The sequence below is a fragment of the Hypanus sabinus genome, chromosome 1 (genome assembly GCF_030144855.1).
Source record: "Hypanus sabinus isolate sHypSab1 chromosome 1, sHypSab1.hap1, whole genome shotgun sequence".
Lineage (NCBI taxonomy): Eukaryota > Metazoa > Chordata > Chondrichthyes > Myliobatiformes > Dasyatidae > Hypanus > Hypanus sabinus.
The window spans coordinates 161761336-161778850 of record NC_082706.1 but is presented as its reverse complement, the minus strand read 5'-3'; the positions used below and the strand labels follow the sequence as shown (position 1 = coordinate 161778850).

General features: G+C 37.8%; 1 protein-coding gene across 7 annotated transcripts in view; it reads right to left on the bottom strand.

The window, feature by feature from the left end:
- The window catches only part of LOC132399553 (protein EFR3 homolog A-like), a 154625-nt gene that overhangs the window by 23043 nt on the left and 114067 nt on the right, over positions 1 to 17515 (bottom strand). For all 7 annotated transcript variants that reach the window (XM_059980036.1, XM_059980081.1, XM_059980072.1 and 4 more), the window contains 6 exons: positions 10614 to 10722; positions 9343 to 9394; positions 7213 to 7385; positions 6227 to 6302; positions 2844 to 3005; positions 1160 to 1291 (listed from right to left, as the gene is read on the bottom strand). In XM_059980036.1, the coding sequence (XP_059836019.1) occupies positions 1160 to 1291; positions 2844 to 3005; positions 6227 to 6302; positions 7213 to 7385; positions 9343 to 9394; positions 10614 to 10722 (704 nt within the window). The remainder of the gene's footprint in view (positions 1 to 1159; positions 1292 to 2843; positions 3006 to 6226; positions 6303 to 7212; positions 7386 to 9342; positions 9395 to 10613; positions 10723 to 17515) is intronic.

Genomic DNA, 17515 nt, shown 5'->3' with positions numbered 1-17515 from the left:
CAAGAATGTTGCCTAGCTATCCAAGCTCAGAACTCAACAGCTTTCACCTTTCATGGACAATATTAGAGAGCTACAGCATATTCCAGTTTATAGCGTTTACTCAGGTAAAAAACCTGAGGAGGAATAGCAAAGTAAACTTTACAAAATCTTGGGTCAATTTAATTTTAAACTATTAGGTTCAACAATATAGCATATTTTGAATAACTGTGCAAATGTACTTCACAGGAGCATTATCAACTAAAAATTGACAGGTTAAGCTGGGTGGATATCTATATCCTACTGACTGGTCAACAGTGATTGACATAATTAGCATCATAAAGTTGGAATGAAAGGTGGAGGGATTTAGGAGGGGAATGAGTTCTGAGCTTTGGTTGCTGAAATGCCTACCAAGATGAAGCAATTACTTTCTCAGAAGCTAGAATTAAAATGAATGCAAATAAATCAAATAGATCCAGTGATGGAAGAGATTATACAGATACAGAGGGTTAGGATCAAGGAGAGATTTGAAAGCATGTGTTACAACCTTAAAATCAACTAATAACTTAGCCAGGGAAGAATGCAAGTCAATAAAATAATACAGTAAAGAGCAAATGGACTATGACATAAGAAGAGATGGATAGGTGGTTTCGTAAAGAGTTCAAGATTTATAGAGAGCATAATGAAAGAGAAAAGCGCAAGTTCAACCAATCAGTCTAGAGATTAAAAATTGCTATGGGAGTGGGATTTAAGAGATGCAGTGTTGGAATTACACAAGGTAAAGGAGGTGATGAGAAAAGGTAGTTTTAGTAATGGCACAAATGTGGTTTGAAAGCTCAGCTCAGGCTAGACAGGACCAATTCTTAGGAAGGAATTTAAATCCTAGCTGCATTTTTGTTAACTACTTCCCATGCTTTACCCACTGGGCAAGGAATGTTATATTTTCACCATCATTCACATTGGCATTACTTACTAAGTAACTTTAGCACTGAAAGAGTCCATTAGGGCAGCATTTAATGAAGTATTTGGCTACAATGTTCATCAATAAAATATATTATTTTAAAAATACTTCTATCCAATGTAACTAATGGCTGATCAGTGCATTGCATAATCCTCTGGAACCTTATCCAAGCACACGTTCCTTAGATAACTCAAGAAAAGTCTCGAAGACTAAACTACCAACCTTATTTACATGCTGACAGAAAGCTGGTACTGCAATCATCTGACTTAGGAAGTTCAAATATGCAGCCACAAGAGATAGAATGGCACAACGGTTATGCGTGGGCAAGTTATCTTCATTAGTCACTGCCAAATCCTATTAGCAATAATTTGAAAAATTAGAGATAAGAACAATAATCATACATTTCAAAAAAGTGTTTCTGAAAGCTGTAATCTTGTCCAAGCTAGGAACAAGATCAGTGTTAACATCTCACTCCTAATACAAGGTAATACATTGTTGAATTTCAATCTGAAAAATGTGACTTCAATGTCACAACTGAATTATAGAGATTTTCATGAACAAATTGAACTCTCTAATGTATTGGAGCTAATGGAAGTTTTAGATATTAGGAAATTATGCAAAGGACAAGATGTTTAGAAATAATTAATGAGGTCATGGATTTTACGTTTCCAAATAACAGTAGATTATGAAATCATCATCCATGTCATTCAACATATTTTAAGTAGTTTTGCAAAACAATAAAATCACTACCTAGGTTGCGAGTTTTCTTTAGTTATTTTCAAACAATTGTGATATAAAATATCAAGGAAATTTAAGCATTTTTAATTCCAGTGAAAACTGAGTATTGGTTGATTTTTCTGCTAGCTCAAAAAAATTACGCAGGTGCTGACCATATCTCAATCAAGAAAGTAGATCAAGGCCTCAGTATCTGTGTTTATTATTTATTGTAATGCCTGCACTGTTTTGTGCACTTTATGCAGTCCTGGGTAGGTCTGTAGTCTAGTGTAGTTTTTTTTCTGTGTTGTTTTCACGTAGTTCAGTGTTGCTTTTGCACTGCTTCATGTAGCACCATGGTCCTGAAAAACATTGTCTTGTTTTTACTGTGTACTGCACCAGCAGTTATGGTGCAAATGACAATAAAAAGTGACTTGACTTGAGTGGGTGTTTCAATTGATAGGGGATAGGGGTGTTGTTGGAGTGGTTGGATTCTAGAAGAAAGAGGCAAGGTTTCACAATAAGGATTGCTCTTTTAAGATGAAGATGAGGAAGATCATGAGCCTTTGGAATTCAGAGCCAAGGAACTATGGAGGTGCTGAATCACTGAATACACACGAGACCAAATTAAGCTTTCGACCTTATTGAAGGTAGTTCAAAAAACCATATGGCATACCACTGTTATTATTTCTTATGTTTCTGCCTCTAGCTTCATTCATAAATTTTAAAGACTTAACTGCATTAATAATACAATTTTCTACAAATCAGATGTAAAGTTATAGTACAGCAATACAACAAATAAAAGGCTCCATGTGGATTCTTTTTTTTAGAAACAATTGTTTTCAATTCTCGAAATGGCTTTTGATGATAATATTTTGATCCAGTGCATTAGCTTATGTACATAATTTACTGTGGAAAAGAACTGCGATATTGAGCATAATTTGCAAATGGAATGACGACCAAGTCCTTTGGAGAACTCTGAGCCGAGTCTATCACCTGAAACAACATTTAAAATGATAAACTAAAAGCTTACAATTAACAATACTTTTTTAGATATAAATCCTAGTTAATTCCTTCCATACAACAATTTTGATTAATACAATCATTTGCACTAATTTAACATACAGTTTCTAATTATAAAATATCATTTTCAATACTAAACTATAAATTTAAACATATTTGTGAATTCTACCTGAATAGCTAGTGCAAGACGAATCAGGTCTACAATCACTTCGTCATTGGCCAGTTCTATTGTAATAAGTACGAGAATGATGAATAAGGATTCAAAGTTTTTCTGTCCATTATCATCTTCTTTGCATCCCACGTAAATGTGCCTGTATAACAGCTGTCCTTGCTGAAAAATGGAATTGCTGGTTATGATCAAAAATTGTTAATGACTGACACTCATCAGTAAATGCACATGACCATGATAGTAACTGCCCAAAATCATTACAAAGTGTACTGCTCTGGTCTTTGAAGTTAATTATTCAAATAACATTTTTCTATAATGAGTGATGAGAAGCAATTTCTTTGTAAGAAAATTATTGAGTACAATCTGTTCTGTACACAAGGTTTTTGTCTGCACTAGAAACAAGTTCACTTCCAGAAACCCAGGCAGATTTAGCACTGCGATTCTTACATTTCAAACCTTTACTGGTTCCTCCACAACCACTGAGCTGTCAAATTTCCCTAATGTTACCTCTTCCTCATCGATTTTTCCCTGTATAAAGGACAGCACACTGACCTATGTGGTTTAGAGCTGATGATTGAAACAAGATCTGTTGTTTGCATCGATTTCATTCTGGTAATCTCCCAGAAGCCATCAAAAATTCTATCGCTGAAAATTCCTGCAATAATGCTTAGTTTTCCATGCTTTCTTCTGTTGTATTGCAATTTCTCAAGTGAAATTACATTTTTTAGTAGAAACGAACTGTTCATTATCTTAAACAACCTAACTGCACTATTCAAACAATAAGCAATCTAGATGTTTTGAATTAAGTTTTGTTAAATCATCTGTGAGAGAGTTGGCTAAAAATAATAAAACTACAGAATAACAACACACACACAAAATGATAGTGGAACACTGCAGGCCAGGCAGCATCTATAGGGAGAAGCGCTGTTGACATTTCCGGCCGAGACCCTTCGTCAGGACTAACCAAAAGGAAAGATAGTAAGAGATTTGAAAGTAGTGGGGGGAGTGGGAAATGCAAAATGATAGGAGAAGACCAGAGGGGGTGGGATGAAGCTAAGAGCTGGAAAGGTGATAGGCGAAAGTGATACAGAGCTGGAGAAGTGAAAGGATCATGGGACGGGAGGCCTCGGGAGAAAGAAAGGGTGGGGGGGAGCACCAGAGGAAGATGGAGAACAGGCAAACAACTAAATATGCCAGGGATGGGGTAAGAAGGGGAGGAGGGGCATTAATGGAAGTTAGAGAAGTCAATGTTCATGCCATCAGGTTGGAGGCTACCCAGCCGGTATATAAGGTGTTGTTCCTCCAACCTGAGTTTGGATTCATTTTGACAATAGAGGAGGCCATGGATAGACATATCAGAATGGGAATGGGACGTGGAATTAAAATGTGTGGCCACTGGGAGATCCTGCTTTTTCTGGCAGACCGAGTGTAGGTGTTCAATGAAACGGTCTCCCAGTCTGCGTCGAGTCTCACCAATATATAAAAGGCCACACCGGGAGCACTGGACGCAGTATACCACACCAGCCGACTCACAGGTGAAGTGTCGCCTCACCTGGAAGGACTGTCTGGGGCCATGAATGGTGGTGAGGGAGGAAGTGTAAGGGCAGGTGTAGCACTTGTTCCGTTTACAAGGATAAGTGCCAGGAGGGAGATCGGTGGGAAGGGATGGGGGGGGGGGGGCACAAGTGGACAAGGGAGTTGCACAGGGAGCGATCCCTGCAAAAAGCAGGGGGGGGAAGGGAAAAATGTGTTTGGTAGTGGGATCCCATTGGAGGTGGCAGAAGTTACGGAGAATTATACGTTGGACCTGGAGGCTGGTGGGGTGGTAGGTAAGGACAAGAAATACCCTATCCCGAGCGGGGTGGCATGTGGATGGGGTGAGGGCAGATGTGTGGGAAATGGGAGAGATAATGGGAGAGAAAACTACAGAATTTTGTTTTAAAATCCACAGTGAATGTAATATATTTTGTAAAACAACTACCAAAAATGATATCAAGCTCTTAATATCTTATCAAAGTCAACTTAGTGTCAGGAAATGTTTTAAGGATAATTATGTAAATTTCCTATTATGTTAAATCATAAAATTGCTTTATCATATAATGATTATACTCATTTACTCTGGAGTCGGCTTTGTAATTATACTCATAAAAGCCTAACATTCAGCTAAAATTAAAATTGGGGAAGGAGGGGTCTTCATGACATTCATCATTAAAGGATGCCTAGACAGTAGCATCCAATTAAAATATTACAAGTCAGACAGCAAAGGAAGAGAATATAGATTTTTCTATTCTATTAAGTGCAGATGCTTAAGAACATTTTGAACTCCATTGACATTAATGTGTGGTATTGTACAACAATACGGAACATTACATTATGGGTGCAATCCTTCTATTCTCTTCTATTGCACTGGTCCAAATTACAGTGGTTTTCATTAAGGTCAAGTACATGAGCTTGGTACCTTTAGAACCTGTCAATAATGTAAAACCAGGCTTCATACTTGTTTGTTGTACTGCAAAAGACTAATTGGTTAAAGTGAAGAGTTTGGCAACAATGAAGTGGAAAGACTCAGAGTTATCACAAAACTTACCTAAAAGCACATTAACAAAAGGATTATGGACCTCAGCTATTCAGTTCTATCTGACTGGCTGAGAAAATTTGGTTAAATTTTGTTTTTTGACTAAAGGTTACTTGTAAAGAGGACCCATTTTGATACGAAGTGTTTAAGACTTCAGGCAGCCTGTACAGTAAGATTGTATAAAGAATCACTGAAATTCTGAAAATAGAAATAAAAGAATGAAATAGAATGATTTGGAAACCAATTGCTGGACCAAATTCTATAGCAGCCTCTGGGGAAAAAAAAGGACCTGATTAAGGTCTTTAATTTACAGAGGCTCACAGGTTGGAATGAAAATAAAAGGTCCCAACTTATTGAGAAGTCCAAACTGAGGGCCAAGAAAATCACCAGTAAAGTCAGCAAAGAATATATAACTTGTAACCACATGGAACAGATTTTGTGAAAACTGGTGTACTGACAGAGATACATGGGTGAGCTGGCAGGGAAAGAAGTGGAAACAAGGTGGGGGGGAAATCAGAACCAGATTAATATGCTGATGATGGAAGGAGAGCAAATATAGGGTCGTGAACCAGAGAGTCAATGTCCACAGAAGCAAGCAAGGATAGAAGTAATTCATGAACAATTTCAGGATTTTCTTAGAACTTTTAAATTTAGAACATCAGCCTGAGAAATTGTCTTAAGTTTGAGGAACTACAAGAATCCACCAGTACGTTAACTCAAAAGCCTAACTAATGCCTGTGACATTTTTCAACGTTTTGAATTAGCTGTTCATTACAAGCTAAATGAAATACATAATTATGTCAATTACTTTTTTCATGAAACTTATGTCTTGCTTTGAGCTCTTGTCTCTTTTTATCTTCAATGCTGAAACATCTGGGATGATTCTGATTAGAAAAGAATGGAAATATTAGTGAATAATTTAACAGGACGCTAAAGCAAATACAAATAACAGTTCAATAATATGCTGGATCTTAAATGAACAGTTTTGAAATAACCTTTACATTAATTTACCATTTTAATTATAGTTGTATTTGGCCATTAGACTCATAAGTGACAACCTGATATAAATAGTTTCCACCAATATATTTTATGCATGCAGCCTTTAAAGGAAACTTAATTACTAGACAAAGCAGGATTTTCAAAATATAAATGGAATAATAGCTCAAGGATGTGCAACACAAGTTATTTTCAACCTATACAATATTATTATTCAACATTATACTGTAAGATTACTCACAACACTAGTTCTAATAATCTTGCTAAACTATATAAACTGATTTGATGCTGCTTATGTCTATAGGTTGGTAACCCAGCACCACTGCTGTCTGCTGGACAATTCATAATTTATGTACAATGTCACACCTCGATTTTATTTTTGTTAAACCACCATGCATTTCCCATTTAAGTTCATCCAAGAATATTTTACAGCAACAGAGACACAACAGACAGTAAATGCTGGAATCTAGAACAAATGACCTGGAGTAATTGAGCAGTCTGTGGGGGAAAGGAATTTTCAACACTTTAGGTCGAAACTCTGCACCAGGACAGAGTGGATTGGAGATAAGTTTCCATGACAGTCCACTCTCAAAAAACATGACACAATTTCATTCAGATTTTGACCCAACTTAATTTACTTTGACAGAAATTTCAAAGTAACATGAACCCAGAATTCTACTGGTGATAGATACAGCATCCCAAGGGATCTTTGCTGAGAGACGATCTACATTACAATATCATTCAAATGAATGAAATTAGACACAGATCTATAATAATATTCCAACAAAATGATTTTACCTCATTTCTTTGAACTTTGCTTTGTTCTCATGACGATCAATAAGACTATGTAGAATACACAGGACAAGTAATCTCAGCTCACTGTCTTCCATTAAAGAAACTGATAATATTGGCTCTAAAAATGGAGAAGGAAGTGCAGCTGCTATACTTTTGGCCTTGTATCCTGAAGTTACCTGTATTAATTAAAAATAGTAAACAATTTAATTACCTCTCAGGCTTATGGACAAAAAAAGACTCATTTTATATTCTGCTTACTTATTTGTAAAACTTGTTTCAGGTACATAGCAAAATTAACTATCAGTCTCTTATGCTTATCTGCCACTAAACTATATATTTTCTGTATTTTTACATTCCAAGGAGTATTTTACATAAAACTAAATCAGCAGTACAAAATAGCACCAGATTTCCACAAAAAAATTGCCAAATTTTCTTTTTGACCCTTTTCCAGTAATGTTATATATATTTAATCTATACTCATGTAGGATGTTGTTCCACATCATGTTCTTAATTCACAGAATTTTTTTCCCTACCAGGCCTCTATCTTTTAACCTTTGTCCAATTCATTCCAACTTGTATTCTAGTAACCCTTGTCCTATCACCTAAACAGTTTCTAGTTTCCTGGTCCCAGCTGACTCATCTTCACAATAGATGTTCAATCCTTCTTTCCCACCATCCCACATAAAGCTCTGAAAACCTTTTGTTTCTTCTTTGAACAAAACTCAGTCTCCTTTCACCTCCACTTTCCCTTAGCTAGCTGAACATATTCATTGAACAACCCCTTATACAAATATACTCATTTTCTATGAAAAAAAGTGTAGCTATGAACTTACATGGGCTCAAGCTAAGTCTGCCTCTTTGTTTGATATGATTCTCGACCATCAACTCTTTCTGGTACATTGATGATTGTACTGATAGTGCTTCCTACACTTGTACAGAATAAATAAAAACTTCATTATCTTTGTTGTCAATTTCTAGGCTTGTTTACATAGTCCATACAGGCAAATCCCTTTCCTTCCCTTGCTTTTTTTTATATAAATGTCCATCTCAGCTGATAGGTTAGCCACCAATATCCATTAAAAAACCATTTGACTTCCACAGCTGTTTCAACTACACCTTCTCGGTCTTCTAACCACTACATCCATTCTATCTTCTTTAATGCTCAGACTTTTCATACCAGTGCCTTAATTGTGGTTCTCTCACCGTACTTACAGGGTTTCAATCACACTTCTCCATTAACCTTCTTTCTGTGCTGTCTCTCTCACCACCAATCCAGACAAAGGAAAGAATTTACTGTGCTCATCTTTTCTCCACATTCATTTTGTATCTTCTTATAATTTCCAACAGGATTCTGCCACCAGTCACCTCTTTCCTTTTTAATAGGAATATTCCCTTCACAAATCAAAGTCCACTATCATTTCTAGCAATATCTCACCTGTTCATAGCACGTTCCCATGCAGTCTCGGAAAATGGATCTACCCTTTTACCTCTTCTCTGTCCATCAGTCAAGGAACCAAAGGGTCCTTTTATATGATGCACAATTTAGTTTCACTATTGACAAATTTGCACACTGGATTTGCTGCTCACAATATGGTTTCTATTTCATTGAAAAATGTACAGTGTGCATGATTGTTTTATGGGAAACCTCTATTAAGTGCAGAACCGTGACACCAACTTTTCAATCTTTGTAATTTTTATTCTCTATCCTACTTCCATTCTAAACCCTATTTTCAGCCTTCAACAACGGTCCAACAATGCTTAATGAGGCTTTTTTGTTTTGCGATGCGTTTGCCAGGATATTAGAACTTTCAGAACTTAAAACTGAAGGTTATAATTTCAGACAAATCTCATGTTTTCCTCATCAGACCACAGAGTTGCCTGCACTCCTCCATCTCAATTGTCTTTTTGTCTCCAACTGCCAGTTTTTAAAGTTAGTTGTTACCTTCATAACCTGGCTTTTATCCTCTTGCAGACATTCCATTGCTTCCTCTAGCCTTCCCCCTCTTCAAAAACAATATCATCTCATTTTTCCAGTTTTGATGAAAAATTCCAAAGGGGTATATTGAAATATTTCCTCAAAAAACAAAGTTCCATTTAAATAACCCTATTTACATTTTTTCTTTTAAATCTTACCATAAGTAATGATTGTAGTAGTTTGACCTGGATTGTTCTTGTTCCACGGTCCCTACAAACAATTCAAACTTGCAAATTAAAATAGGCCTCATTATCTTAAGATCAGAAAATATCATAAAGACAAGAGATTCTGCAGATTTTGGAAATGCAGAATAACACACACAAACTGCTGGAGGAACAACGTAGTTCATACACCATTTATGAAAAGGAATTAAGAGTCGACATCTCAGCATGAAATGTCAAGTCTGTGTGTCATGAAAATATAATTTTGACCTTAATTCAACCACGACCCAGAAGCCAAATTTTAAACATTAAATAATTAAATTGTGATTTAAAGTGTATTTATTTCAATTGCAAAAAAAAAATACAATTTCAAATACAAGTATGCCAATTAGTGTTACTGCACAGTCTAATATACTTCTACAGCAATTAATTCTCAATGAATAAAAACTTAAACAGATGAAGAGGAAATTAGTTAAAAAAATGTCAGAGACATTCAGCAAATTGGGCAATATCTGTGGAAACAGAAACAGAATAAACATTTCAGGTTAAAGATCCCTCTCAGAAGTGGAAATTAAAAAAAGCTCAGAGGCTGTAACAAAGTCATGATTAGAAAAAAAAAGTTGAAAAGTTCTTTTTTTAAACTAGAGTTAGTAAAGATATTAAGAAGCAGGGCTTCAAAAGCAGGTTGACTCCTCATTACTGGCCATGTTTCATGCTGGCGAAAAAAGAAATTGTAGAAACGCACAGATTCTACAATTTCTTCAGCTAAACAAATAATGCAGCAGAGAGAACCTTCGACACCTGCAGTATTAGGCTAGCTTTAAGGAACATAGCACCTGCACTGGCCAGATATATTGGACATCAGAGCTGGGACCAAAGCCCTTGAAGGGGAATTTGCCAGTCCTTGGTATGGCAGACACAGAGGTACTGAAAGGAATATTGAAATGGGAAGAAATAAACTGAACAAAGGAATAGGAGTTAAAATAGCATCAAAATAAGAAAGATTTTTTTTAAGGATAGGCAAGACTAAGGCATTTCACTTTGAGGTATTGATCCACAATGGATATGACAGCATAGGTGCCCAGTTTCTACAGTACATTTCCCACCATTATGAATCTTGCTTATAGTGGTATATTTGACTGCTGTGGCTAACATGTCCAAAGTTTACACCAACTAGATAAGAAAATTTTAATATCTGATCTAAAGCAGAAGGTAACACATGACAGTACCTATTAACTGAGAAAGCACAAGTCTGAATCATAACTTACCCAGAGTAGCTCGACTCCAGGGCTCCAGTATCAAAGGTGGGTACCTTTCCCATAATAAACATAATTATTTCAGATCTTTGATAATCTGGAAGATTGCTTCCAAAAGAGCCTAAAATAAAGTTGACAAGTTCAGCCATTTTTATGATCAATTAAATTTTTAATACACAATGACAAAATTTTGTAGTAAAATTCTCACACATCAAAAAACTAACATAAGTCTAAACAAGACTTAATATTTTCTATATTTACTGTATATTTCACCTGCTTAAATTGATATCACTTTGCAGACAGTCCTCACCTCTCTCAACTTACTTTTCTGCTTGGCCTGTTATAGTTAAACTTGGAGACACTACACTGATTCCTTTCTTAACATTATTAACAAATCCAAGGGCCCAGTATTCTCCTACTAACATCAGCTTAAATACTTTTGAACGGAACAGCAATTAGTGTTGGAGCAAGAATAAGAGAAACTTTAAACATCTGAACACCCAACCCCCATGCAATTTCTACAGATCTATACTGTTTTTGCTATACGAGTATCATATTCTATTAGCTCTAAAGCAAATATTGAAATATATTGCCCAAAGTTTAAGGCTCTGCACAAACATCACTGTACACATGTCGTTTTGGCTGTTCAACCATGTAATCTCTGAATAAATGGTCGATAGATTGCAGGATAAAGGATAACAGCTTGAGATAATTGTACTTAAGACAGGATCAACTACTTTCACTGCAGGTTGTATAATGAAGTAATCTTGCAGAGATGCTCTCCTCCACATATACTCATGTATATGCAAATTAGACCACTAACCTGGTGGATTAAGTGAACTTTGTTAGCGATCAGTCTTTACAACTGATGGAACAACTGAATAAGAAATTAAGAAACAATTGTGTTGCACGGAGGAGGCCAAGTTTCTGCTAACCTGTTTCTTATGGTAAGATTTAAATTTTAAAAGGTAATACAAAAATGCATTGAAACACTGAATCACAGAACATTATTAATATGGTTTGATATCTAATAATATTGTTTTTTCAAAAAAAATCAGTAAAAAATGTATATTGTGTCTTTATTACCTACTTATAAACAGTTTGTTTTCGCCAAGGAAGAAGAGTCTAAAACTAGGGGGAGTAGATTTAAGGTAAGAGGGGAAATATTCAAAGGGAAATTGAGGGGGGGGGCAACTTTTTCCACCCCACACAGGGGGTTGTGGACATGTGGAACAAGCTGCCAGAGGAAATGGCAGAGGCAGTTTCAATTATAGAGTTTAAAATATATTTAGTCAGGGATATCGATAGGAAAAGCATAGAGGGGTCCCAGCCACACGTAGACAAATGGTACCAAGCTCAGGATGACACATTGGTCGGCATGGGAAAGTTGGGCTGAAAAGCCCAGCTCTGTAGCAGAACTATGAACCTAGTTCACTATCTTATACCAAAACATGTCAGTGCAAGAAGAAAAATGTCTTTGCTAAGCCACTAATCAACCATTGCCTAAAACCATGTTACGTTGGCCCAAAATTTGTAATTAAATTATTATTATATATATATATATCCCACTACAATAGGATGTGCCATTTATTACCAAAATTAAGAAGTTGTCAGATGTGCTGCTTCATAATTTATTTTAAGCTTATTGTAACAACATCTTCTTTTCAAGCTCGTTGTTCCAATTATTCCTGCACTTACCAAGTTATACTGTGTACCATTTAGGATCACAAGACTAGAAGGCATGAGAACGGAATTAGGCCATTCAGCTCATGGACTCTATACTGCTATTCAATCATGGCCAATTTGCTTCCATCCTCAACCCCAACCTCCTGCCTTCCTCCTGTAACCTTTGACGCACTTAACTAAACAAGAGTCCATTAACTTCTGCTTTAAATATACCAAATAACTTTATCTCTACAACCATCTGTGGCAATAACTTCTACAGATCCACCACCCCGTGGCAAAATAAATTTATACCATAAGATTTAGGAGCCAAATTTGGCCCATCAAATCTGCTCTGCCATTTTATCAAGGCTGATCCATTTCCCTCTCAACCCTGTTATTTTGCCTTCTTCCTATAACTTTTCAAACCTCAGCTAATCAAGAACCTGTCAACCTCCGCCTTAAACGCACCCAGTGACTTGGCCTCCTCAGCTGCCTGTGGCAATGAATTCCACAAATACACCACTCTTCAGCTGAAGAAATTCCTCTTCATCCTCCTTTCTAAATGGATGTCCCTCTATTCTGAGGCTGTACCCTCTGATCTTAGACTCCTCCACTACAGGAAACCTCCTCTCAAGGCCTTTCAACATTCGATGGGTTTTAATGAGATCCCCTCTCATTCTTATAAATTCTAATGAGTGAGCCCACTCTAGTGAGCCCAGATCCATCAAACACTCCTCATAGGATAAGCCTTGCATTCCCAGAATAATTTTCGTGAATCTCCTCTGAACCTTCTCCAATGTCAGCACATCCTTTCTTAAATAAAGGGCCCAAAACTGCTCACAATACTCCAAATGAGGACTCACCAGTGCCTTATAAAGCCTCAGCATTACAGCCTTAATTTTATATTCTCATCCCGTCAAAATGAATGCCAACATTGCATTTGCTTTCCTTATCACTGACTCAACCTGCAAGTTAACCTTTAGGGAATCCTGCATGAAGTCTCCCAAGTCCCTTTGCAGTTTGGATTTTTGAACTTTCTCCTCATTTAGAAATAGTTTATACTTTTATTCATTCTACAAAGTGCATGACCATACACTTACCGGCACTATATTCCACTTCCCACTTTGACCAAGTCGTTCTATAGCCTCCCTGTTTCCTCAACACTACCTGCCCCCCACCCTCCCCCCCCCCCAAATCTATCTTCATATCATCCACAGCTTGGCCACAAAGCCATCAATTCTGTCATCCAAATCATTAACACATAATGTAATATGTGTTACAGCCCCAATACTGACCCCTGCAGAACTCGGCTAGTCACTGGCAGCCAATCAGAAAATCTACAGCAAAATACAGACCCTTCGGCCCACAATGCCGTGCCGAACATGTACTTACTTTAAAAATTACCTAGGGTTACCCATAGCCCTCTATTTTTCTAAGCTCCATGTACCTATCCAGGAATCTCTTAAAAGACCCTATAGTATCCACCTCTACCATAGTCGCCGGCAGCCCATTCCACGCACTCACCACTCTCTGTGTAAAAAACTTACCCCTGACATCTCCTTTGTACCTACTTCCAAGCACCTTAAAACTGTGCTCACTCATGTTAGCCATTTAAGACCTGGGAAAAAACCTCTGACTATCCACACGATCAATACCTCTCACCATCTTGTACACCTCTATCAGGTCACCTCATCCTTTGTCACTCCAAAGAGAAAAAGCCAAGTTCACTCAACCTATTCTCATAAGGCATGCTCCCCAATCCAGGCAACATCCTTGTAAATCTCCTCTGGACCCTTCCTATGGTTTCCACATCCTTCCTGTAGTGAGGTCATCAGAAATGAGCACAGTACTCCAAGTGGGGTCTGACCAAGGTCTTGTATAGCTGTAACATTACTTTTCAACTCCCTCATTTGTCTAAACTCTGGACAATGTAGGCCCAGGACTATCAACTGCCCATCATACATTAACCCTTTCATTCCCAAACATGGATTTTCAGAAGGTCTTTAACAAGGTGCTGCACATGAAGCTATTAAACAGGATAAGAGCCCATGGTAATACAGGAAAGGTACTAGCCTGGGCTGAACAGAAACAGTGGGAATAAAGGGACCTTTTCTGGTTTGGCTGCTGGTGACCAATGGTGCTTCACAGGGGCTGGTGTTGGATCCACTAACATTCATGTTATACGTTAATGCTCCAGATGACGGAATTGATGCTATGTGGCCAATAGACAACTTTAAGGGGAAGCTGCAGGTGCTGATGTTGTCACAGGCTGCTGCGCTTGTCCTTTTAAATGGTAGCGATCACAGGATTGGATAGTGCCAGGGTGAGTAACAGTGGTGCAACTTTGCAGAAGGCACACACAGAAGCTACTGTACAGAGAATGATGCCAGTCAAGCCGACTGCTTTGTCTGGATGCATCAAGCTTCTTGAGATTTGTTAGTATTGCACTTCTCTATTTAACTGAGGGGTATTCCATCACATTCCTAAACTGTACCTTGTAAATCATGCAAAGGTCTCCAGTCTGCTCCTGTGCCTGTGATATTTATGCAATTGAGTTTCTGGTTAATGGTGACATTCCAGGATAGTGATAGTGGGCAATTTTACAATTATAATGCCTTTGAACATTAAGAGCAGGTGACTAGATTTCTTTCTCACAGATAGTTGTTGCTGGGCACTTTTGTGGCATGACAGCTCTCCGCAACCCCCCAGAACAAAGAAATTCACCAAGGACTGTGTGAAGGAATTCCCACACAATGCAGTTTTAAATGACTGCTTGCCTTCCAACTATGCCCCTCTCTCGAATCGCTCCCATTAGTGGAAATATTTGCATACCTACCCTGCCTTTTAAATGTTTTAACAACATCACCTCTGATTCTACTGAACTGGGCAAGAATACAGATCAGGCTTCTTTAACCTCTTACTATAACATTTGCCTTTTAAACGATTTGCTACACCTTCATAACTTTGTATTTCAGGCACAAGCATACTTTGACTTGCTGTGATCATTTACAATCTTTTCCATTGTGACTGCAATCTGCCTTTTGATTCCTCCTAGCAAAGTGTATTACTTCACACTTTCCTACATTAAATCCATTATCCATCAGTAAATGTGGATATCTTACACTCTGCTTCCTTCAAGTCATTATTAATAGCTGCAAATAATTGAGGGCCAAGAGCTACAATCATTCTGCAAAGCACCAAGATGCTGTGAAAAACTCATCTTGCATACTGTTCACACAGATCAAATCATTACATGGTGCATTAAGCCAACATAAGGTAATAATACAATGACATAATGAAGTGTAAAAACTACTGAAAAAGTGCAGTGCAGGTAAACGAAACAGTGCAATATCATAACAAGACTAATTATGAGGCCAAGAATCCATATTATCTCACAAGAGGTCCATTCAACAGTATGATAACAGTGAGGCAGAAACTGTTCTTGAGCCCGACTGTATATGCTTTCACACTTCTCTATCTTCTGCCCAACGGGAGGGGAGCAAAGAGAATGTCCAGGGTGGCTGGGGACTTTATGTTGGCCACTTTACTGAGGCAGCGAGCAGTATAGGCAGAGTCCATGGAAGAGAAGATGCACGGAGCTATGCCAGTTGCCATACTTTATGCATCTGGACAGACTGTTTTCTATGGTACGTTGATAAAATATTGGGTTAGGATTGATGGGAATATGCCAAATGTGTTTATCCTCTTGAAGTAAAGGTTTGGGTGGGCTTCCTTGGCTATGACATCAACATGTTTGGACCAGCACAGGCTACACCTACAGCAGGTAGTTGAAGCTCTCAATTCAGGAGCATATGCACCACCACCCTTTTTGAAGTGAACAACCAGTTCTTTTGTAAACATTGAGGGAAAGGTTGCTGTCATGATAACATGACACTAAGCTCTCCATCTTCTTCCTGATACAAATTATCTGTCATGTCCTTGTTAATTGATGCTTATTAGTGGATGTTCTCTCGGTCTTGCTGCATGCAGTCATTTGCTAAGGAGTAGCTAGTGAAATTCAGTGTTATCCATTCATCACTGAACATGCCCATTTCCAACAATATAAAGGAAATCAACTGAAAAGGGTTGTTCACAGAGAACAGGTTCAACCAACAGGGTATGTTATTCGTCAGGTGACCATCAGAACCTGCAGTCTAGTATTTTCTTACAAAGTTCAAGAAAATTCCTCCTATAGGACTCCTAACAACTTTAAATTTCTCAGTGTTGTCATTTCAGAGGATCTGTCCTGGGTACAGTCCATAACTGCTATTATGAAGAAAGCACGGCAGCACCTCTACTTCATTAGAAGCTTGTGAAGATTCTACATGTCATCTAAAACTGACAAACCTCCACACATTCTTCTAAATTCCATTGAGTACAGGCCCAAAGCTGCCAAACGCTCCTCATGTGTTAACCCCTTCATTCCTGGAATTATTCTTGTAAACTTCCTCTCGATTCTCTACAATGACAATCCATCCTTTCTGAGATATGACACCTAAAACTGTAGGTAATACCCTACATGCAGCCTGACAAGTGTCTTATAAAGGCTCAGCATTATCTTCTTGCTTTTATATTCTACTTCCCTTGAAATAAATGCCAACATTGCATTTGCCTTCTTTACCACAGACTCAACATCTAAATTAATCTTCTGTGAGTCTTGCATGAAGACTCCCAAGTCCTTCTGCACCTCTGATGTTTGAACCTTCTCCCCATTTAGGTACGGTAATAGTCTGCACTATTGTTCCTTTCACCAAAATGCATTATCATACATTTTCCAACACTGAATTTCATCTGCCACTTTTTTGCCCATTCTTCCAATTTGTCTAAGTCCTGCTACAATCGCATTGCTTCCTCAGCACCACCAACCCCCCCTCACCTATCTTCTTATCATCCACAAACTTTGCCAAAAAGGCTTCAATTTCTCTAAATAAATTATTGACAAACAATGGGAAAAGCAGTGGTCCCAATACTGACCCCAGTGAACACCACTAGTCATGAGCAGCCAACCAGAAAAGGTCCCATTTATTCCCACTCACCACCTCCTGCCTGTCAGCCATTCCTCTATCACTGCCAGTATCTCTCCTGTAATGCCATAGGATTTCACCTTGTTTAGTAACTCATGTGTGGCACCTTATCAAATGCATTCTGAAAATCCAAGTAAATGACATCCACTGTCTTCCCTTTGTCCACCCTGCTTGTTACTTTCTCAAAGTACTCCAACAGATTTTTCAGGCAAGATTTCTCTTTAC